The sequence below is a fragment of the Pithys albifrons genome, chromosome 14, assembly GCF_047495875.1.
Source record: "Pithys albifrons albifrons isolate INPA30051 chromosome 14, PitAlb_v1, whole genome shotgun sequence".
Lineage (NCBI taxonomy): Eukaryota > Metazoa > Chordata > Aves > Passeriformes > Thamnophilidae > Pithys > Pithys albifrons.
Window position 1 is genome coordinate 16,897,199 of NC_092471.1, and position 19,513 is coordinate 16,916,711.

A 19,513-nucleotide genomic window follows, 5' to 3' on the forward strand; every position below is an offset into this window, starting at 1 on the left:
GAAAGAGCTGGAGCCCCACTGGGCACAGGCAGAGCCTCCATGCAACTCCCTTCTGATCATCTGTCTGCATGTCAATGCTCTAAGCCTACCTGCAAGCAGTGCTTTAACCTTGGGAGCTGAGGGAGTTTGTGGAATCTCCAGCTGCCAAAACCCCTGTTTCATTGCAGGCACCACGTCTCGCTCCCATAAACCAACATCTGCTTCCAGCAAGATGTCAAGGGGACCAAACCCCATTACAGGCTCCCCCAGCTACCACTCCGAGCCTGTGGATCTTATTTAAATCTAACCCTTTGGAAAATTAAATTTGAGCTTAGGAGCAGATGGTGTCTTCTCTTTTAGGAGAGCGTTTATTCGCATGCTAAAAAAGATCTTTGCTTTAAAGAGAAATACAAATCAGACATGATCCGTGTTACACATGTCACCTCATGGCACAATTGAGCAGTAGTCTGTGCAAATCCCGAACTCCCAGCTTGTTCCAAGGAGAAGGTGAGCTATCCTGGGAAAGCTGTTGGGGTGGGATTCACTCTTACCCACCCAGCAAGGTTCCCTGCACTGCTGAGATTCTGCTGTGCAGAGCAGCCTGTGCCAGCACAGCTCAGTCCAGTGGTCCACACTTGGTCTGAGCCCCCAGCACTGCTCAAGGCAGACCCACGAGATGAAAAAAAAAATGACAGTGCCTTCAATAAAGTTATTGTAAGGCAGCTTCTGCCTTCATCTACACCTTTGACAAAGCACCCCTACCCAAAGGACCCTTGTACTCAGGCACAGAGCTCATCTGAGGCAGGTGCTGCTGTGTCTCAGGCTGCCTGTCCTCCCATGCCTGGTCTCTCACATGCTGACAGGCCTTCAGGACTCAGAAAAACTCATTTGCCACATTCAGGGCACACCAAGCCTGTTTTAAAAATCACTTAAGCCTACGCAGTGTGAAAAACATTAAAGCTATTTTCGTTTTCTTGTTTTATAACCACAGGAGGTTCCTGGTACCCACTGGCCAGTTCTGTGCTCTGCTCAGTATTTGCTTTGAAAAGCCACCAAGCTGATTCCAGAAAAGGAAGACCCATCTTACACCAGCATGTCACACTCTGGACCATACAGTGAAGTAAACTTGGGTGTGAAGCCATCAGCCCTGGGCAGAGCTGCATGTGACTCCCAAGCCATGCCAGCTCCTGCATGGGCAGATTTCTCCTAGAGCCACAGTAAAGAAGTTCCCTCTTTAGTTGCTGTGCAGGAAGAGAAAGGCAAAGAAATAACCTGATGGGAAAGAGAAAAAGCCTGACAAGTGAACATCTTCTGCTGAGAGACTCTGCCCCATCCTACTTGACAAGGCTCTTTCTGCATCTTGTAAAATAAACTTAGGATGACACAGATCAAAGGGAAACTATCAAGACAGAGAGAGAGAGTAGTGAAGAGAGAGAAGGCAGGCATGCAGCAGTGAGGGGGGTGACACCTCCTAGCCCAGCTCCACAAGTGATGAAAGGAAACCATGTGTTCCAGTTGAACATCCTTAAAGCATCCTTAAAACAAGTGTCTTGGCTAAGCTTTCTTGAGTTTTTCAAACCATCTGTTGAATGAAGAGAGATTTGTGTCTTTTCCCCTCTCTGTTTTGTGGCAACAAACAGTTTCAGTGCAAGCAGTAAGAAAGGGAAAAAAGCCCAACAGGAGGGAGGCAATGGCTGATAAACATCCACTACCAGGAGAATAAACGAAGAGGCCAAGGTGGGTTAAGAATTCCCTTTCAAAAGGAAAACTAAGGTGTGGTTTCCACCATGTGTGAGTCCCACACCAGAGATTCACAGCCATCACTTGAGGACATCAAGGACAGAATGGCATAGAGTTGTGGACTCTCAGTACCTCCCTGTCAGCACTCACCATCCAGCCCACAGTGCAGCCCCAGTACCCCAGCTGGGTACCTTTATCTCTGAGACCCATTTCCAGCCTTATTGAGCTTCCCCTGCTTCAGGATACTCCCACCCATCCAGAGATGAGACTGTATGTTCTTGCTGGCAAGAAGCAGCCCCTGGATCAATCCTCTTGAAGCGTGACAGGACTGAGATAGAACCACCCTGACTGTAGTTTCTTGTCTACAAGTGAAACACAAGCAATGCACCAAGGTGCTGTGAGCTCCCTACCGGGTGTCCAAGCCAGTCCAGCCTCCAGAACAGCTTCCAGCAATCAGTGCTTGGCATGCTGGGGTTAACTGTGGTACTCTGCTCTGAAAAAGAGGAATCTTAATAGTGATTAGCATTACAGCTTAGAATGGGGTCTTAGAAATTATTACTCTCACATCTTGACATGGAAGCTGTGTGAGAGTTCTTCTGTAATTGTCAAGCGCTCAAATATTGTTATTAGGGATTAAATCACTTAAGCTGCTGATCTCCACATGGCCTGGGAGCCCATACTGCTGGGGCTCTGCATCCTGCTGATATATTATGGGCTGTTTACAAAGACACTGAATGTGAGCAAAGCTGTTTCAGTCAAACTGTGCATCTTCCCTGGCCTTGGCAGCTTCGCCGCTGCTCACTAACAGAGGTCTGGCCATAACTCTTTCCCATGTAGGGTTACAAGATGGAATCTCTCTCTTCCTCTCACTTAGGTGTTTTTTCCTGAGATTGCAACAGCTCAGCTGCCTTTGAGACATCCACCCTCATGCCACAGCCCCCTGAAAGTGGCCAGCAGATCAGAAAGTGACTTGTGGGGTCAAGAGGCAAAGGGGCAACATAAACACAGCGGCCTTATTTCATTGGAAAATCAGGCCACAAAGAGGGATGGCAGCTAATGGAGGGTTTATTTTTAGGCATCAGCAACCTTGGTCACCCTGCTGTATATAGGAAAGGCAAATAAGATCGTGCAGAGACAGCCAGGCACAGGAGAGCTGAGCAAACACTGACTTTGTGAACAGGTGAATGAAAAATTTTCAATTGGTGGTGCTAAGGGTTTCAGATGGTAAATTCAGGGCAGCTTTGCAGGGAGCTGCTCTAAATAAGAACTACACAGGCTGGTGCTTTGGGCTTCCTTGTGATACCCATGGCTTGCAGCGAATGGGACTGACCTTCCTTCCTTTGGAAACCCTGCAAGAAGCAGTGAAAGATTGTAGCTGTGGCCAGGACTGGCCTGGTCTCCAAGGGGCTGGGGCTCATGCAACATCCCTGTGTCTCCCTGCAATTGTTTTAACTTGCTGCTCAATCTCAACCAAACCTGACAAAAAGGCAGCAACCTGGAAGAGCATGAATCTTCATAAGTTTCCTAAACTCCGTGGTGCAGTAGAGCAGGGAGACTTGTGTGAGCAGCTGGAAGGCAGGGGAGCAAAACTGGTGTCATTCCTCTAAGCCCTGCTCCCTGCCCTGTCAGCACTGTGACCACAAAATGCAGTATCTCTTTCCCAGCTGCTAATCAGAAGATGATGTAGATCACTGATGGGGAACAAGTTATTAAATAGGAAAACCCTCTGGTTATCCTCCTACCATACACCTATAGCACCTAAGCCAACACTCTCTGCCTCCTCCTCATGGGTGTGTTCTTGCTGCAACAGCATCAGGGGCTCAGACCTTGATGGCGCTGAGGGCTCTGCTTCCCTGGGATGCCAAAGCAGAAATGCCTGTCTGAGTTTGGGCAGGGCAGCAGCACCTTTAGGATGACAGCTAGTTTTACACAGAAGCAAAGTTACTGGGGTAGTCCTACTGCTCTAAAAAGGCCAAACATCACATTCCCACTGGGATGCCCAGGTAAAGGTTCCTCTTTGACCTGTAATATGGCAGCATGTAAAAGAAGTGAATTTTAAAGAGAATGCTCTTTTTACATCTAAATGTATAATATCAGCCTGAAATTATTGGTGTTTTGATCTTTCACTTATAATGGTTTTCTAGATTTTCTGGGCCTTATAAAGAAAGGACACTTTCTCACTCCAAGTTTCCTGCTGGGCAACCAGTCTCTCTGGAAAGTAAAACAAAATACATCTATATCAGATGCTTATTAATGATATAGTACTTTTTCTATTATGCCTTACCTTTAAATCAAACCTCAACGTCCTTCTGGAGGGTATTCTCTTGTTCAGGCAAAGGTGAAGGTTTCATAGAAGGACATATGGGGGAAATTTTATGCCCAGGGTTATGCTAGAGGATTTTAATAGTTCTCATATTTAAAATAATTTATGACCTATGCACGATGATCTATGCATACTATAACCCTTAGCCTTATGTACATTTCCTTTTAATCTCCCCTCCTTTATCATGCACTTTGGGTCTTGCCCTGCTTCCTTTTAATACAGTGCAATAGAAAGATGGGAGATGAATTTACATAATTTATGTTCCCTGGTTTACTTGAGGTGCACTGCCAAGTTTATATAATATGGGCACCCAGGCCTAACGAGACAGCAGTCAATTTTTCACTTCTACCGTGACCTTTCCTTGTCTCCCCTTAAGCATTATTAACTCAGATCTATCAATACCAGGCTGCTTGTGATTAGGACCACTACTTCCCACTTGTTGATCAATAAATGCCCTGCCTTGGTTTGCAGCAGACCTGCAGGTCTCTCCTTCCTTAGGGTTCAAGAAGTTGCCACCTTTGCCAGGTGAATGCCCTCCTTGTGCCTTACAGTCCCACAAAACCTCACAGTGGATGGAGAGGTACCTCTAGTGGGGGTCTCCTCTCCACTTCAGTGCTGGTGCCATGTCCCCTTTCTGTGCTGCTGTGTCCTGGGAAGGTGCAGGACACCTTCCCACCATTCTGTAGCTGCCACCCTAGTCAGCTTTTATTGTTCCCTGTGGCTACTCAAAAGACTCAGGGGATTTCTAACAAGCAGAGCCTGCCTGTGCTTTTGGCATCCTCCACATTTCCTCTCTGTTGGAGGCAGTTCTCAGGCCTCCCAAGGCTGCAGCACAGCCAGGCTCCCTTCACACCCACTGGATGCCTGGGGGCAGCTTGTTTGGTTGAGGATTTTTTAATTTCCTTTTTTTTTTCTTTAAGTGAACAAATCAAATTTGGCTTTGCAGGCTTGAAAACTCATCCTCTCCACGTGTTGTCTGACTCTTGTGTTTCTGGCTGGCTCCTGTCTTTTGGGCTGGCTCCAGGCCTGGGTGCCTGCAGGCAGTGCTTTGGGTGGCGCCAGGGCTGGCACCACACACTGGGATGTGCTTTGCTTTACATCCCACTGCTTTGCCTTACATCCCACCGTGAGCGGGAATCTGTGCCTGCCCCTCCCACCTGAGGTACTGAGCCAAAGGAAATCTCATTCCCTTCCTCTCTCCCACGAGGTGACAGCATTTCAGCGTGGCTTAATGCAAATAAAGATGAATTCAGCGTAGGGAACTGGAGCCTCCGGGTCCATCGTCACTCCAAAGCCTTGCTCTTCATGGAAAAATCTGATAGGTTTCCATCACTGCAGGAGCAGGAATAATGTTGGCCTCACCTGCCCTTGTCAGTTTGATGGGGCTCCCCACAATTTTCAGATCACAACCTGGCAAATGCACAGAGGGCAGTGGCCTCAGCACCCATGGCATGTCCCTGCCATGCTCAGCTTGGGGTAGCCCCACTGGGCTCTGGGGTGGCTCCTGCAGGGAAGGCTCTCAGAGGTGTCGCCGTTACACCTCCAGTGAGAGCAAGGGGCTCCCTGGCTCCTTCCGGGGGTGAGGGAAAGGCTGAGCCCCAGCTGTGTGTGGTATTTATTTTTATGGCAAGTTGGAAGCACGCCAGAGCCACTGGGACACCAACATCAATACCCAGATTCTGGGCACAGCAGCAGCCAGGGACCTTTCTGAATTAATTTTGCCTTTGTTTTTCGCTGTCAAGTCTTGATCTCGGCTTGAGCACCGGCTGGCTGCAGGCCCTGCTGGAGACTGAAGTCAATTATCCCGATGCCTTTGATTGAATTGTGCCTGTCGAGCAGCCAGACACCCTGGGCTCCTGCCCCACAGCCCTGCACAGGGACCAGGCACAGCCTGGGACAGCTCCTCTGTTAAGCTGCAGACACTTCTCCGGGCTCAGGTGATCCAGCTGTCCTCCAGACATTCCTCTTTCATTCTCATTCAGAGTGCTTCAGCAGCCTTTATTCCAAAGTCAAAACTGTTAATAAGAAAAAGCCCAGTGGTGTGTAGCTGTGTAAATCAGAAACGAGAAATGCTCCGCTGGAAAAGGCATTTCGGCAAAAACAACCCTTTTGTTTCTGCAGCAGCTGTGTGGCTGCACAGCCAGTGGAGCCTGGAGCTGAGCAGCTCTCCCCATACCTCCTGCACTGGGGATCCTGGGTGAGCCTGGTGGGCAAGTCACCCCTCTGTGCCCCATCAGAGCTGCTGAGCTTGTCCAGGTACCAGGCAGGAGATGCTGACACTGTTCTTCCTGGGCTACTGGGAGGTAGAAGAGGGCTTTGCAGTGCTGCACTGGGGAGGACATGAATGCCTCTGAGCATTCTGAGCTGGATCATAAGCATTGGCCCCTCTCAAATGCTGGTCCCAGCACTGCTTGGCAGGAGGGGGAAGATCCCGGGAGATGCAGGGCCCCCTGAGCCCTGCACAACCCCCTGCACAAGTTGCACTAAATGCATAAAAATCACAGGGAACACTATGTGCCAATTCTCTGCCCCCAGGAAATATATGAGCTCCAGAATCAGTGCTCAAACACCAGCAAGTCTGGAGTGCAGGAGGAAGAATGGAGAAGCAACAGCTACAGCAGGGAGGAGACTTTGTCAGGTGGGAATGCCCACACAATGCTGCAAAACACTTGCACCACTGCAGCGCAGCTGGGGAAGTGCTGAACTGCGCCCAGCATTCCCAAGCAAACCTGCCTCACTCCCTCGTGAAACTTGCTCCTGTCCGCCCAGCAACTCTCACAGACATTGCCAGGAACAAAAATCCTTCTTGGAATCAGAGGCCTGGAAGCTTTTATTCCTCTGTCCTGAGGTTTCGCAGCATCTCTGTGAGGGGTCCTGTCAGCATTTGCCCCCTTCTTGCCACACTCACAGTGGCAAAAAGCTAAAGGCAAAGCAGAGGTACCAGCTCTGGGTTTGTATTCCAAATGTGCTGTTTTAAACAGAAACTGAAGCACGGGATGGAAAAGCTCCAAAACAAACCAGTTAACTACCTAGTGAATAATTCATAAGACAAACACCACTTCTTTTCCTCCTGAAATAAATGCAAATGGTTTATGATCTCCTCAAGCCTGCTTGTTACCTAAAAATCTCCCCCAGCTCCTTCCTGGAAGGTGAGTCTGGGCTGTGGTTGAAGGGCAGAGTGGGTTAGGGATGTCTGGACTGCTGTTTCAGTCAGGATGTTCAGACCTCCCAGCTGATGGATGTTCCATGCTCTGACCCCTTTTGTTAACCCATCATTTTAACTACACTGAGAAATTCAGGATGGTCTTTCTGCACAAATCCCTAAACCATCACTGACCATCTGTGTTTCCACAGTAACCCAGCAAGCACCTCCTACAGATTCAGACTGGGAGCTAACCCAGCACCAGCATCCCACGACACAGCAGCACCAGGTGCAATAGCCCAGGGGGACACCTCCTGCACTGCAATCCATGAGGATCCCAAGGGTGATATGGATTTGACAGGTCCCCAAAGCAGTCAGGACACTGCTTTGAGCACAACTCTCTAATGGCTTGCGACTCACGCCAGAAACAGATTTATTTGCAATCTAAGGCTTTAGCCACTGACATATTCAGCGCAATAGAATAATTGCAGAAAGCAGATTAGCACTGCGAGGTAATGATCTTTTTGCCTGCTTTTCTTAGCCTGCCTCATCCATCGCTGTCCTGCGTAGGATTAGCATATACCTCATTTTGGAGCAGACATTCTGGCTTTAAATCCCAGCCCTTTGGATAAGGGCTAAATGAAGACAGATATCAGCAGTCTCTGCACTGGCAGGGTGCTGGTGAGCCTGCTGAGATCCACAAATGGGGTGCTTGCTCCACTCCAGGCAGGCAGAGGAGCTTTTGATGGCTATGGGCAGCTGCCTGGAATTTTTCATGGAGATACATCTACTGTGCATGAGGATGTGCTTCCAGGAAGTATGTGAGCTGGCTTTCTTCCAGCATTTGGGGGGCTGGATAGAGAGGACATGGGTGAAAGTCATCTCCTACAGCAGGAAAGGGCTGGTAGTGGTAGGGAGTTGATTGCTGCTGCAGAGCATGGCTGATGGGAGCAGCACAGCGGGATCTGTGGACAAGCTGTGTGGGAATTGCCACCTAATTCACAGCAGATGGACTCAGCATCACCTAAGCTTCCAGCACATCTGTCACTCCTGAGGACAGTCTGCGCCTGGGGGGGGGGGGGACACTGCCCCCTCCCACGCCAGGGAGGGGACAGAAGCACCCCACCATGAGCCCAGTGGAACAGAGCCAGTGCCACACTTCTTCTTGCACTGCTCTGGCAGATGTTGAAACAGCCACAAAGCTACATGACAGCAGGGACAGCCATGCTCTGAGCACTCACAGTGAGCCACAAGCAGTCATGGGGTTGTGACCAGCCTATTACCGATGCATTAATATGGTGATTTTAGACACACAAATCCGAGGGGCGTGGGCACCAGGAGGAACCAGCAGGGTTACTCATGGTGCAGAGGATGTCCTTCATTTATTCCTGCTCTGTAAGCAGTAAGGAGGAGACTGATGAGCTCCTGCATAGCCCAGGCAGCTGGAAAGGCTGGGCAAGGAGGGTTTCGTCTGGTTGGGCTGCAGAGGGGAAGGTTGAGAGTTTTGAAGGGTTGGGACAACTACAGTAGACACCAGAACTTCAACTGCGCAACAACTGACCTCAGTGGGATGCAGAAGAGGGAATATTACAAATATCACAGTTGACCAAATACTCGCTGCCTTATGAATACAAAATAAAGGGCTTCACTGATGAGGCTGTTGGAGGGGAGAACCAAAGCAGAGGGGATGAGGATTAATGTGGCTGTGGCAGAGGCTACTGAGCTGTTACTGCGGTTCAGCAGATCTACTGGACCAGACATAGCACCAGCAGGAAAACAGACTTGGAGGAATTAGGGCTGGAGCCTGGTGGGAGAAAGTACTAAAATCCACCAGGACAGAAGGCAGCAGGAGAATCCTAAACAAATTCACCATGATTACATCTCCAAGACTACAACTGAAATGGTGCAAGGAAAGGGCTGGAGAGAGGCCTGAGGCTTAGAGACCTTGCAAGAGATAAGGAAACACAGAGGCAGCAGCAAAGCAGCTCAGCTTCATCTCAGGGGAAAAAGGGGTGAATGCAGGGGCAGCAAAACTGACCTATGGCCAGAGCCTTGGAAGGTTTGTGCAGATACACCAGTGTGCTGTGCAGCAACACCTCGATGCCCCACAGAGGTCCTGGGTCCACTGTACCAAACAGCCTCTGCCAAGTACTGCTCCTGTCTAGCTTTTCCTAACCTCTGTCCTGTTGAATTCAAGGTGGGAGGAGAGAAGATGAGGTTTGGCATTTATCTGTCAGATCTCTGCCTCTCAGCTGTCCTCCCCCACAGGGCAGGGAAGAGCTGGGTGCAGGGAGGCAGTGACACCAAGGATGCCCTGGAGCAGGAACATGGTTATCTGCCTTCCAGTCTGCTGGGGACATGTCCCAGCTTGTTAAAAACCTGAGCAAAGGCCAATGGAAGATCTCCTTAGGGTCTTGTGGCTGCTGGACCAGGCAATTGCAATAAGCAAGTAAAGTCCTTGCTGTATTGCTGACAGTTTTTGTGAAGGGTTTGGGACCCATGGGGGATGAGGAGGGGTGTCAGGGCCTGATCATGGGGATTGACTACCAGAACCAGCACTGCACCTCACAACAACTATCAGGAGATGGAGGATGATAAGACACAGGGCTCAGGAGGGCATGTACACCAAGGAATGGGCTCTGTGGGCTGAAGGACAGGATAACGGGGGCAGATGGCAAGATACTGGGGGCAGCTTACTGGACCAGGGACACACAGTGATTTCTTCTCACACTCTGAGCCTGACACTCCCACCCCATAATTTTCAGTTCATTCATTCAACAGTCCTGCATGGCTTGACAAGTGCTGCTAATGCATGAAATCCCCAGTCTCCTCCAGTATCTGCACCTAGCCCAGGTACAGTCATGCACTGCTCCTCTCAAGCCCTGAGCTGTCTGGCCTCCAAAGGGTCCTTCTGCCTGTCTGGCCTGTGCCACCCCTGTGCCCAAAGGACCCTGCTCAAACCACTGGGTGAGTGTTTGGGTCATGGCCAGAATGCCACCATGCTGCACTGTAGCCCTCAGCACCAGTCCCTGCTTGTGTGGCACAAGGAGTCAGACTGGCAGGGGAGATGCCACAGATCACATGTCCTGTGACTGCAATGTGTAAGGGTCTTTGGAGCTTCTAGAAACCCCCAAGCAGATGCTCCAACATGCACTTGTGACCTGAATCCCCTCAAAGGCTGGCCCCAAACCCCTCCACCCACATCCTGCACACTAACCCCTCTCCCCAGTGCCTGCCCCCCCCGGCACCTGTGCCTACCTTGGCATCCAGGATGCTTGTCTCCACCCGGGCCACCCCCTGGTTCTCCCTGAACAGCTGGATCTTGCTGACCTTGCTGAACTCCGACAGCACTGTGGTGAGGTTGGTCTTCAGGTCGATGACGTGGCTGATGCCGTGCCGGGGTCCCACCAGAAGAGTGGTGGCTGGCTGCTTCTCATCCTGGTGGCACAGGCACATGGGGAGAGAGAGAGAGACAGATAGGGGTGAATAAATGCACCCCAGGCTGTACAGGCTGTGCCTGGCTCTCTCCATGGAGCCAAGCCTCAGTGCTGGCATTTGGTCAGGTCTCTGATGCCCTTTGCAGAGCAGCAGGTGAGGCTGGTGCTGTGAACCTGCCTCCCTGAGTCCCTCTGCAGAGCTGGGAACGGTGTGCAGGATGCCAAGGCTATTTAAAATAAAGCTCTGAACTGGCTGTCCACATGAAAAATTCAGGCTCACTAGTGTTACTACACAAAAGTAAGAGTGTTACAAACTGCCTGATCTGACATTGCCTCTGAGAGAATGAAGCAAAGGAGGGAGGGAATGTATTTTAGAAAAGAAAGACCAAAGCCTCAGCTGGATATAGAGATCTTTCTTACTCAGGTCTAGAAGGATGCGTCAAGACAGATGTGGAGGAGAAGAGGAGCTGGGCAGAGCAGTGCAGAAGAGAATAAGGGAATACTTTTTGCTACTTACACACAGTTCAACTCATAGGCTGGCTCAGAGTAATTGCTTTGGTCTCAGAGATGGAAAAAGAAAGGCAAGGCACCAACACCAGAGGTGAGTTGCCCAGTGCTACCCACTCAGGCCATGTCAGGGGCAAGCTCCAACCACTCCATGGCACTGACCAGGCACCATGAGGTTCTGCCTGCACTGATTTCCTGCAGGCAGCTCTTTGAGCTGTGAGGTGAGGAGTTCAGGATGTGGGGAGGCAGAGCAGACCAAAGGCTGCAAGAGGTGGAACCCAGGAGGCAAAGCATGGGAAGCCAGATAAGTGCTGGGTGAGGGTAAAGGGAAGGATGGCAGAGAGGTGTCACTTTCATGGGCATCCCTGCAGGGGAGGTGGAGCAAGAGGGATGAAGGGGTGAGCCAGGCAGTGGGGAGCCTTTGCAGGTCTCCCATTCTCCTGTTTGGCTTGGTGGTTTTCCTCCTGCTGTGGAGAAAGTGAGGTGGCTTGAGTGAGGAGTGGAGATGCCTCTGATGGAGATGAAGGAGCAGAGGGCCATGGCAGACTCCTGAGAGCTGCCAAGCAGTGATCAGGCTGGAGGACCACCCCTGACAGAGCTGGTAAGCCCAGCCATGGTGTGTGGGCAAGTGGTGGCCTTTCCCAAGAGAGGCTCTCCTCTGAAACAGATGGCAGGAATGCTGCCAGGGCATGATCAAGTTACAAACACATGTCTGAAACTACTCCAACTTCACTAAGCAGGTCACCTCGTTGCCCAATAGGGTGGCAAGAACGAAACTGACCCTGACCCTGCAGAGCTGAAGATCCACCCTACTGACCACAGAGGCTCACATCTCCCCTGGCTCTCCCCTCCAGCACACACTCAGGACCCTTCCAGCCCACCCTGAATTACCGTACCAGTCCCACTGTGTTGAAGAGGACCCCAGCAAAGGTTGGCAGCTCATTCAGGATCCGCAGGTACTGCAGCTTTGCCTGGGCTGTGGAGACCTGGCAAAACACATCACATGGATGATCAACATGAGCACAAGGGGGAGAAATGCAAGAGGCTGGTGCAAACTTGGGGGCTGTCCAGTGGGAATGGCAGCTCTGGGCATGTGCTGTGCTGGCAGGAGTCTGAGTCATGGAGCTAGGGGGGTCTTCACTCCCCTGCCAACCTGGGCAGATGCTGGAAGGTAACTCAGAGCAGAGGCACAGCCAGGAAGGAGCCTCAATACTTGATGTATAAGCCTCCTGGGGGATATATACCCCTCCCCAGGGAGCTCTGAAGGCTGCAGGGTCCAAGGCAGTGGCTTAGCAGCCGCCTCCAGAGCTTTCCAAGCACTGAAGCAGAGATAACAATAAACTGATGTGTGACACTCAGCCAAGCTCAGAGCTGGATCACAGCTGATCTCACCTCTGATCCTCACTGCACTCCCCGAAATCCAGATCAGCTTTTGAAAGTGGATTCAGGAGAGAGGGTGCCTGTCTCCCTGGGACTTATCTCACATCCAATGGGACTTAATAACAGGAGTCCCTGAGCAGCTGGGGACAACCGGCTGGTGTGGAGGGCAGGCTGCCCGCCCACCAGCCCTGAAACAGGTCTGCTTGTGCTGGGCTCACCTTGGTGCCACCAGGCTGGTGCTGGTGGGCTTTAAGCTGCTGCGAGAGCGATTTCCGAAGGCTCTTCTCTTTGATGAGCTGCAGGAGCGAGGGGGGCAGGAAGGGCTCCAGGCCCCACTCCTTCCTGTGGAGAGGGAAGTCTGCATGAGCTGACAGGCCAGAGACCCTTGCTGATGGGCAGAGGGACAGAAAACAGGGATGCTGTCCCAGAGCTCTTCCCTTCAGAGGGAGCTGAAGCCATACCCAGCACTTCCTTGGTGTCACAGTCAGAACAGCAGGAGCCCCCAGCCTGGCTCCCCAGGGGGATGGGACCCCTGGCTGGTGCCATAGCTACCAGCCCTAAGCTGGGGAACAATAGTGTCAGGCTCTGCAGCTGAGCCCAGTTCCCACTCACCTTCATGTAAGGTTAAGGGATGCAGGGCAAATTCCCAAAACTTTTGGGGTTCTCCTGGAGTGCCATCTCCCTCCTTTCTCCCTGTGCTCACTGGGCAAGGCCAGCCTGCCCAGATGGACTAGCTATGCATGAAGGTCCTCCAGGAGCTGCAGGAGGGCTGAGCCAGGGCTGCACAACTTGGTGATGGGCTAAGATAACTCAGCCACAGAGCTTTCCCTTTGCCCATGTTCCCATGGAAAATCATCTTGGACTCACAGCAAATATCCGCAGCCCTGGCATGGCTGCTGTGCCGGGCTGGATGTCAGTGTGAGGGGGTCTTACACATGGTGGGACCACTGGCTGGGTATCACTGCTGCCAAGCACATGAGCCACTGGCCAGCTCCAGGGGGGCTCTCAGGGCATCTTGTGCTCTGCACTCCAACGTATTGCTGGAGCACTCCAGTTATGCAGGGGCACAGGGAAGGGACACAAGAGAGGGCTGTGCTGAAGATGGGGACAGAGAGCAGGACTCACTCCACGTTCTTGAGGGACACCTTCTGGCTGGGGCGGGTGGCTGAGACAGTGATGTAGATGTGGAGGGCAGCCAGGCCCAGCAGCATCTCTGGCTTGGGGTCTGTGCCAAAGCGCTCTCTGATCACGTCGTTGCGGCTCTGAGGAAGGGAGGAGAAGTATCCTCAGAAAACCACATGGACAGGCACCTGCCACCTGAGGGATGCCTCCACAGGGCGCAGTCTCGGCAGTGTGTGGGCCATGAACACCATCAGTTCCCAGTCCCCTACCTGGATGTACAGGTACTCGAATGCTGCAGGGTCCCGGCGCAGCAGCTCCACTGGGTCCTTGGGGAAGAAGCTCACACGGAAGAGGCATCTCATACCGTGGTAGTGTGTCCTCTGCACAACCTGCAGCAGGAGCAGAGGGGAGCAGTGAGCCCAGGAACTGTGTATTTGCCTGTAGGGCAGGAGATCCCCTCTCCTCTCTTCTGGGGTTATACTTGATTTCTCTCCTCCATGCACCCATTGATCTTTTCATCCTGGGAACAGCCCAGCCTTCCCCGGTGTGACAGCTTTGCCTGGTGCTGCAGGGGTTTATGGCACTCAGGCTAATGCCTCCTCCAGGATCCCCATTTTATCCCTGGTTCTGTGCAGCACCAGCTTCCTGGCTCTCCTAGGCAGGTCAAGGATGTTCAGGAATGCTGTCTGCAGCTCCCCAGCCTGGAACACAGAGCATCTCCATGGTGCTCTCAGTATGGGATGGGTAAAACTGTGATTGTCTCCCTCTCTGGCCACCCTTTTCACCCCTGAGCCTGCAGGACCATATCAAAGGCAAGCAGAGGCTATACCACCACACAGCACAACCCCAGCCAAGCCCCACACCGGGGGAAGAAGAGTCTCTCTGTGCCCCAGCCCCTGCCCAGGGCCATCCCAACACCCTCCCACACCCAGTGGCTTACATGGGCCAGTGGCTGCTTGTCCTGGAGCAGCAGGAAGCGGTGGCTCTGCTCAGGACTGGAATACTCCAGGACCAGGGCAAAGTGCTCGATGTGTCTCAGTGACAGGCGGTCCTGCAATGTCACCATCACGTCCTGCAAATGCCACAGACATCCTTGGGTGCAGGGCACTGGCTACTTCCCAGGGTGAGAACTGGCATCCCTCTGAGAGTTCACCCCCCACCCTGGCAAGTGGGGCCATTCTGGTGAAAGATGAGGCCCAGCAGTGCTGAGAGGGGCTGTGGGATGGTATCCAGCCACTGCTGGTCCACCTTGCAGCAGGATGTGACCAGCTGCCAGACATCCAGCACCTGTGATGGTGCTGAAGGGATCTGCAGGGAGCTGGCAGGGGGACTTGCAGGAGCATCCATCCTGGCTGGAGAGCAGGCTCACAGCAAGGAGGAAAGTCAGGAGAGGGAGAAAGAGAGCAAAATCCCATCCCTGCCAGCTGCAAAGCGTGTCACCCGGGGAGGCAGACGGACTATCCATCATGCCATAGCAGCTCACAGCCAGCCAAACGCTGCTGCGGTGTTTGTGCACAGAAGTAGCAGATAAAGAAAAATGGACTGGGCAGGTGGGAGGAGAGAAGTGTCACAGTGCTGTGGGGGGAAGCGGAGGGGCTCACCTTCACAGTGGTTCGGCCATCGAACGTGAAGGATTTGATCTGCCCATTCTCTAGGAAAACCTTCAGCACATTGGGAATGAGGAGGAGAGCTTCTTTCTTCAACATGTCCTGGCATGTGGGGCCGGCAAAGGGAGAGGAGAGGAGGTTGGGGGCACGCAGAGACAGAGGGAGGGTGGGGAGAGAGAATGAGTGTCAGTGATGGAGTGGTCGTGGCACCCTCCACTGCTCTGGGCTTTCGCACTAAGAGACACATTTCCCCTGAAAACCCAGCGCTCTGCTGAGCCATTGAGCAGTGCAGAGCTGAAGCAATTCAGAGCTGCCTGCCAGATTCACGTCCCCAGCTCCCAGAGCTGCACTGGAACAGAGCACCCTGCTCTGTCCAGCACAGCCCAGTGCCTATGCCTGGCAGCCTGTCCCACACCCCAGCTGGTGTCCCAGAGGGAAGGTGATGGCTGAGGTAGCTCAGAGCTGACCCCTCTTTCTTGACTCTTACCCCAAACCTAGCCTACCTCAAGCCTAGGCTGGTTTTATTTAGTGAGAAGTGTTTCAATCAGATAATTACCAAATTGATTTTGCTTAAAAATAGAATTTGCTACAAGTGCTTTACAGGCTTTTTTTTCAGTTTTATTTTGGGGCGCTTTTTTGTATGCTCATTAATAAAACCTTTCTGATCAAGAGATAAAGGCACTGGGCTGGAACGCTGCAGCTTCCATGGCCATCCAGCAGTGCCTTCGTGACCCTGCCCTACACACAGGCACTCCTCTGGTATCTGGTTGGAACTCACAGACCTTCCTTAGGGCAGGCACAGGCACTGCCTGGATGCCTCCCTTGGATGTCCAGGGGTACTCAGATGGCAAAAGAGTTCTAAGGCAAATTTTGGGGCTCTGTCACACAGAGGGATAGGAGAGGACAAAGATATGTCCCCCCAGCACTGACCCCATGCATCTGCCACGTGGGGCTCCCCAGGCCAGACAGCTGCTCTCACCTGCAGAGCCCACATCAGGACAGGAGCCCTGTGGCCCCCAGCCACCTCACACCCCATGGCCCTGGGGGCACCTCAAGGGGGTGGTGAAACACAGAGGAAGGCAGGGCAGGACTTACTGGGTCCGTCTCGCCGACTGTCACCTGCTCTGAGAATCGGACTTTCGCTGGGTTGGACCTTAGCTTTGCCTTCTTGGCTGCGCTGATGAAAGCAGATTTGGGAGACTGGAAAGAGAGCACTGGGTAAGTCACCTGCCCGCCTTTGGATAGCGTGGGGACAGCCACAGGGCCCAGAGGAAGCCCCTCTGAAGCCAGCATGATGATGGCGAGTGGGCAGCAAACCATGAAATGGCAAATGAAAAGCAAGTTCCCTTCATTGTGGGCTGAAGTCACACCAGCAGTCTCAGCACGACAGGGGAGGCTGCACTCCCAGCAAGCTCATGTGTCTGGCACCCCTTGTGCAGGCTGAGCTCTGGCAGACACCAGGCAGGTCTCGCTCAGAAGCACCAGCACTGGTTCTGATGGGAAACAAACCCCTTGGATGTGAGTCTGCAGCTACAAGCAGATGAGAGATGCCAAGACTCTGGGCATTCCTGCAGGACATTTTGGTGGCAGTGCCAGGGAGCCTTTGCCTGCACATGTTCCAGCATGGAGACCCATACTGCAGACCTGCATGTGTCTGATGGCACCAGCATCAGCTGCGTAGCCTGTCCTGGCAGGGGGCCAAACAGGGCCAGGAGGAAAAAAGCTTTCTGGAGCCTGGCACACACCCCCGCTCCTGATGGAGCCACGCTGGGTGGTGGCATCTTCCCAGAGAGGAGGGGAGCACAGGGGAGTTCTCATACTTATCTCCTTTCCCAACATCAAAGGGCTCAGTGAAGCAGAAACAATGCCCTGACACCATCACTGCTGACATGATGGTTCTGTCTGCTCTGGTACTGAGCCTCAGTGCACCATCTCCACTGGTGCCAGCACCACCACCAGCCATGCTGCAGTCTGGCACTCCCAGCTCCCCAAGGATGACCCCTCTGCCAGTTCTAGCATGATGGGCCACTTCATCAGACACATGGGATGTCCTCAGCAAACTGCATGGGTTTGGGTATATTTCCATTCCCTCCCTCCTGTGAGGAGGCAGTGACAAGGACAGGGAGCCACCTGCCTGTCCACACTGACCCTAGGGGGCTCTGGCAGTTCTGAGACCTGACAGTTTGGAAGAGCCTTGGGGTGGTGGGACACTGGTCTAACAAGTCACTTGAGTTGCCTGAGCAGTCTCCTGGGGACTCCAGGGACCACACCTCAGTCTCCCAAAAGGGCTTTTAACCCCTGTCCTGGCTCCCCTGGGGCTGGCCATGGCCCCGCCAGTCTCACCTGGTGGGTGTGCAGGACCGTGAGGATGATGAAGTCCTTGGCCTTCCTGTGACAGAAAGGAGAAATGAAGGTGGATGGGATCTTATGGTGATGGACCTCAACATGTGCATTTTGAGAGCACATCCCACCCTTCCCAGCCCAGTGGTGGCCAGGACCTTTGTGTGCTCCTTGGGGTGCTTGATAATATGGCTGTGGATGGTTTCCCACTGCTGCCCACTCCTTGGCCAGCTGGGAAAGGGGTATGGTGCTTGCTCCAAGGCACTTTCCCTGCTCAGGCTGAGGTTTTCCCACCCCAGCAGTGACTATGAGTGACACTGTTGTGCAGCAACACCCCAAGGCTTTGGTAGGGGCACAGCAGACTGCCATGAGCCCCCTTCCCAGAGGTGATGAGGGACAAGTGTTGTCCTCACCTGACAAGCTCGATGAATCTCTCTCTGGGGGCTTCACTCACATCCTCATCGTTGATGGCCAAGATCTGGTCTCCTGGCAGGAGTTTATCCTCAGAGGGGCCGCCTGCCAGGAGAGAGGGTCAGGGCCAACCCAGGCATCCCGGAGCTGTGGGGTGGAGGGGAAGCAGGAGGGTCCCAAGCATCCCCAAAGCATTTGCTCATGTATTTGCCTGTGGAGGGCATGCTGCAGGCCCACCGGAGGGGACAGGAGCCCAGGGAGGGGTCCCACCAGGGTAAGGTGCCCTGTGCTTCCCAGTACACTTTGGCTGTGTCCAGGGACCGCCCCCACACCTTACCTGCTGCCACTGACCGCACCACCACCGGCCTCTCGCTGCCAGCCACAAAGCCGAATCCGTAGAGGGGGTGGCGCTGGACTGTCACCTGTCGGAGCGTGTCCGAAGGCAGCTGCCCACATTCCATATCATCGCCACCGCGCTCCTCCGGCATCACATGGCTGCACTGCAGAGCGGAGGGACAGGCTGTAATGCACCCCATCACGGCAGCCCTCCCCCTCACACCAAGCCCTCTGTGACCTGCAGGGCAGCCCCACTCCACCTGCCTCCTGCCAGCACTACCAGTCCCAGCAGTTTCCAGGGACATCTGCAGCCCCCCATCCTCCTGTGCAGAGTGGCACTGCTCAGTGCCAGTCCTTGCCACAGCGCCAGCAGCTCAGGGAGGGAGGGATTTGTGGAGATGCCCTCCAAGGGTAAATCTTGCCATCTACTCCCAGCATCTCACTGTCCCATCCCTGCTCCAGCATTTCACTTCATTAGATGGAAGACCTATTTGGGATAAACTATTGGTGGTGTGACCCTGGCAATTCCCTCAGGGATGGCACTGCCATGAGGTTCAGAGGAGACAGTGGCCCTGGCACAACAAGAGGGCTGTCTCTCTGCAGCTCTGCAGAGGTTTAAGAGCAAACTCAAGTGTTGGCTTTTTCATGCTGTGTAACACGGCTGCCCAGTATCAGCGATAAGTGGAAACAAGTTCAGCCAGTGTAAAAACCAGGATTAAGGCAGGCTCAGCCATGGCTCTTCAACCAAGTCTCCACTACCAGCCCAGTGATTCCCTGAAGCACTGACAACCAGATGGGAACACCCATCCCAGGGCAAGGTCACATCAAACCTGCCCTTGGCATGCCAGAGCAATGCCAGCTATGGCTTCAGGCTGCTCAGCAGGGCTGGGAGCCTGCTATGAGGGAGCAATCCCAGCACCATTGAGATGGCTGCAGAGCACAGCACAGATGGCAATAGGCACAGCCGCAGCCAGAAAAACAAAGTGATGAACGTGCTGTTGTTTCTGTACTGCTCATTGCCTGTTCCTGTCCAGACTATTTAGTCTATTTAAAAAGATCCTCCCCGGCCTTTTGACAACACTCCAGTTTTTCATCTCTTATCAGTTCAGAATTTGATGCATCATCCATCTCATGCTATCTGCATTTCTGACTGTCCCCACCCGCTCCTGTGCCGTATGTTGGCACCTGG

At 53.0% G+C, this 19,513-nt stretch overlaps 1 protein-coding gene across 2 annotated transcripts in view; it reads right to left on the reverse strand.

Annotated features, from left to right (window-relative positions):
• Positions 1 to 19,513, reverse strand: part of FRMPD3 (FERM and PDZ domain containing 3) — a 62,344-nt gene that overhangs the window by 14,386 nt on the left and 28,445 nt on the right. The window contains exons 2-12 of one of the 2 annotated variants that reach the window (XM_071569237.1): positions 18,326 to 18,488; positions 17,991 to 18,093; positions 17,581 to 17,626; positions 16,333 to 16,437; positions 15,232 to 15,339; positions 14,571 to 14,702; positions 13,900 to 14,019; positions 13,634 to 13,770; positions 12,727 to 12,850; positions 12,025 to 12,114; positions 10,443 to 10,622 (exon numbers count right to left, since the gene is read on the reverse strand). In XM_071569237.1, the coding sequence (XP_071425338.1) occupies positions 10,443 to 10,622; positions 12,025 to 12,114; positions 12,727 to 12,850; positions 13,634 to 13,770; positions 13,900 to 14,019; positions 14,571 to 14,702; positions 15,232 to 15,339; positions 16,333 to 16,437; positions 17,581 to 17,626; positions 17,991 to 18,093; positions 18,326 to 18,476 (1,296 nt within the window). In that variant the 5' untranslated portion in view covers positions 18,477 to 18,488. The remainder of the gene's footprint in view (positions 1 to 10,442; positions 10,623 to 12,024; positions 12,115 to 12,726; positions 12,851 to 13,633; positions 13,771 to 13,899; positions 14,020 to 14,570; positions 14,703 to 15,231; positions 15,340 to 16,332; positions 16,438 to 17,580; positions 17,627 to 17,990; positions 18,094 to 18,325; positions 18,489 to 19,513) is intronic. The other variant, XM_071569238.1, reaches the window with a different exon arrangement.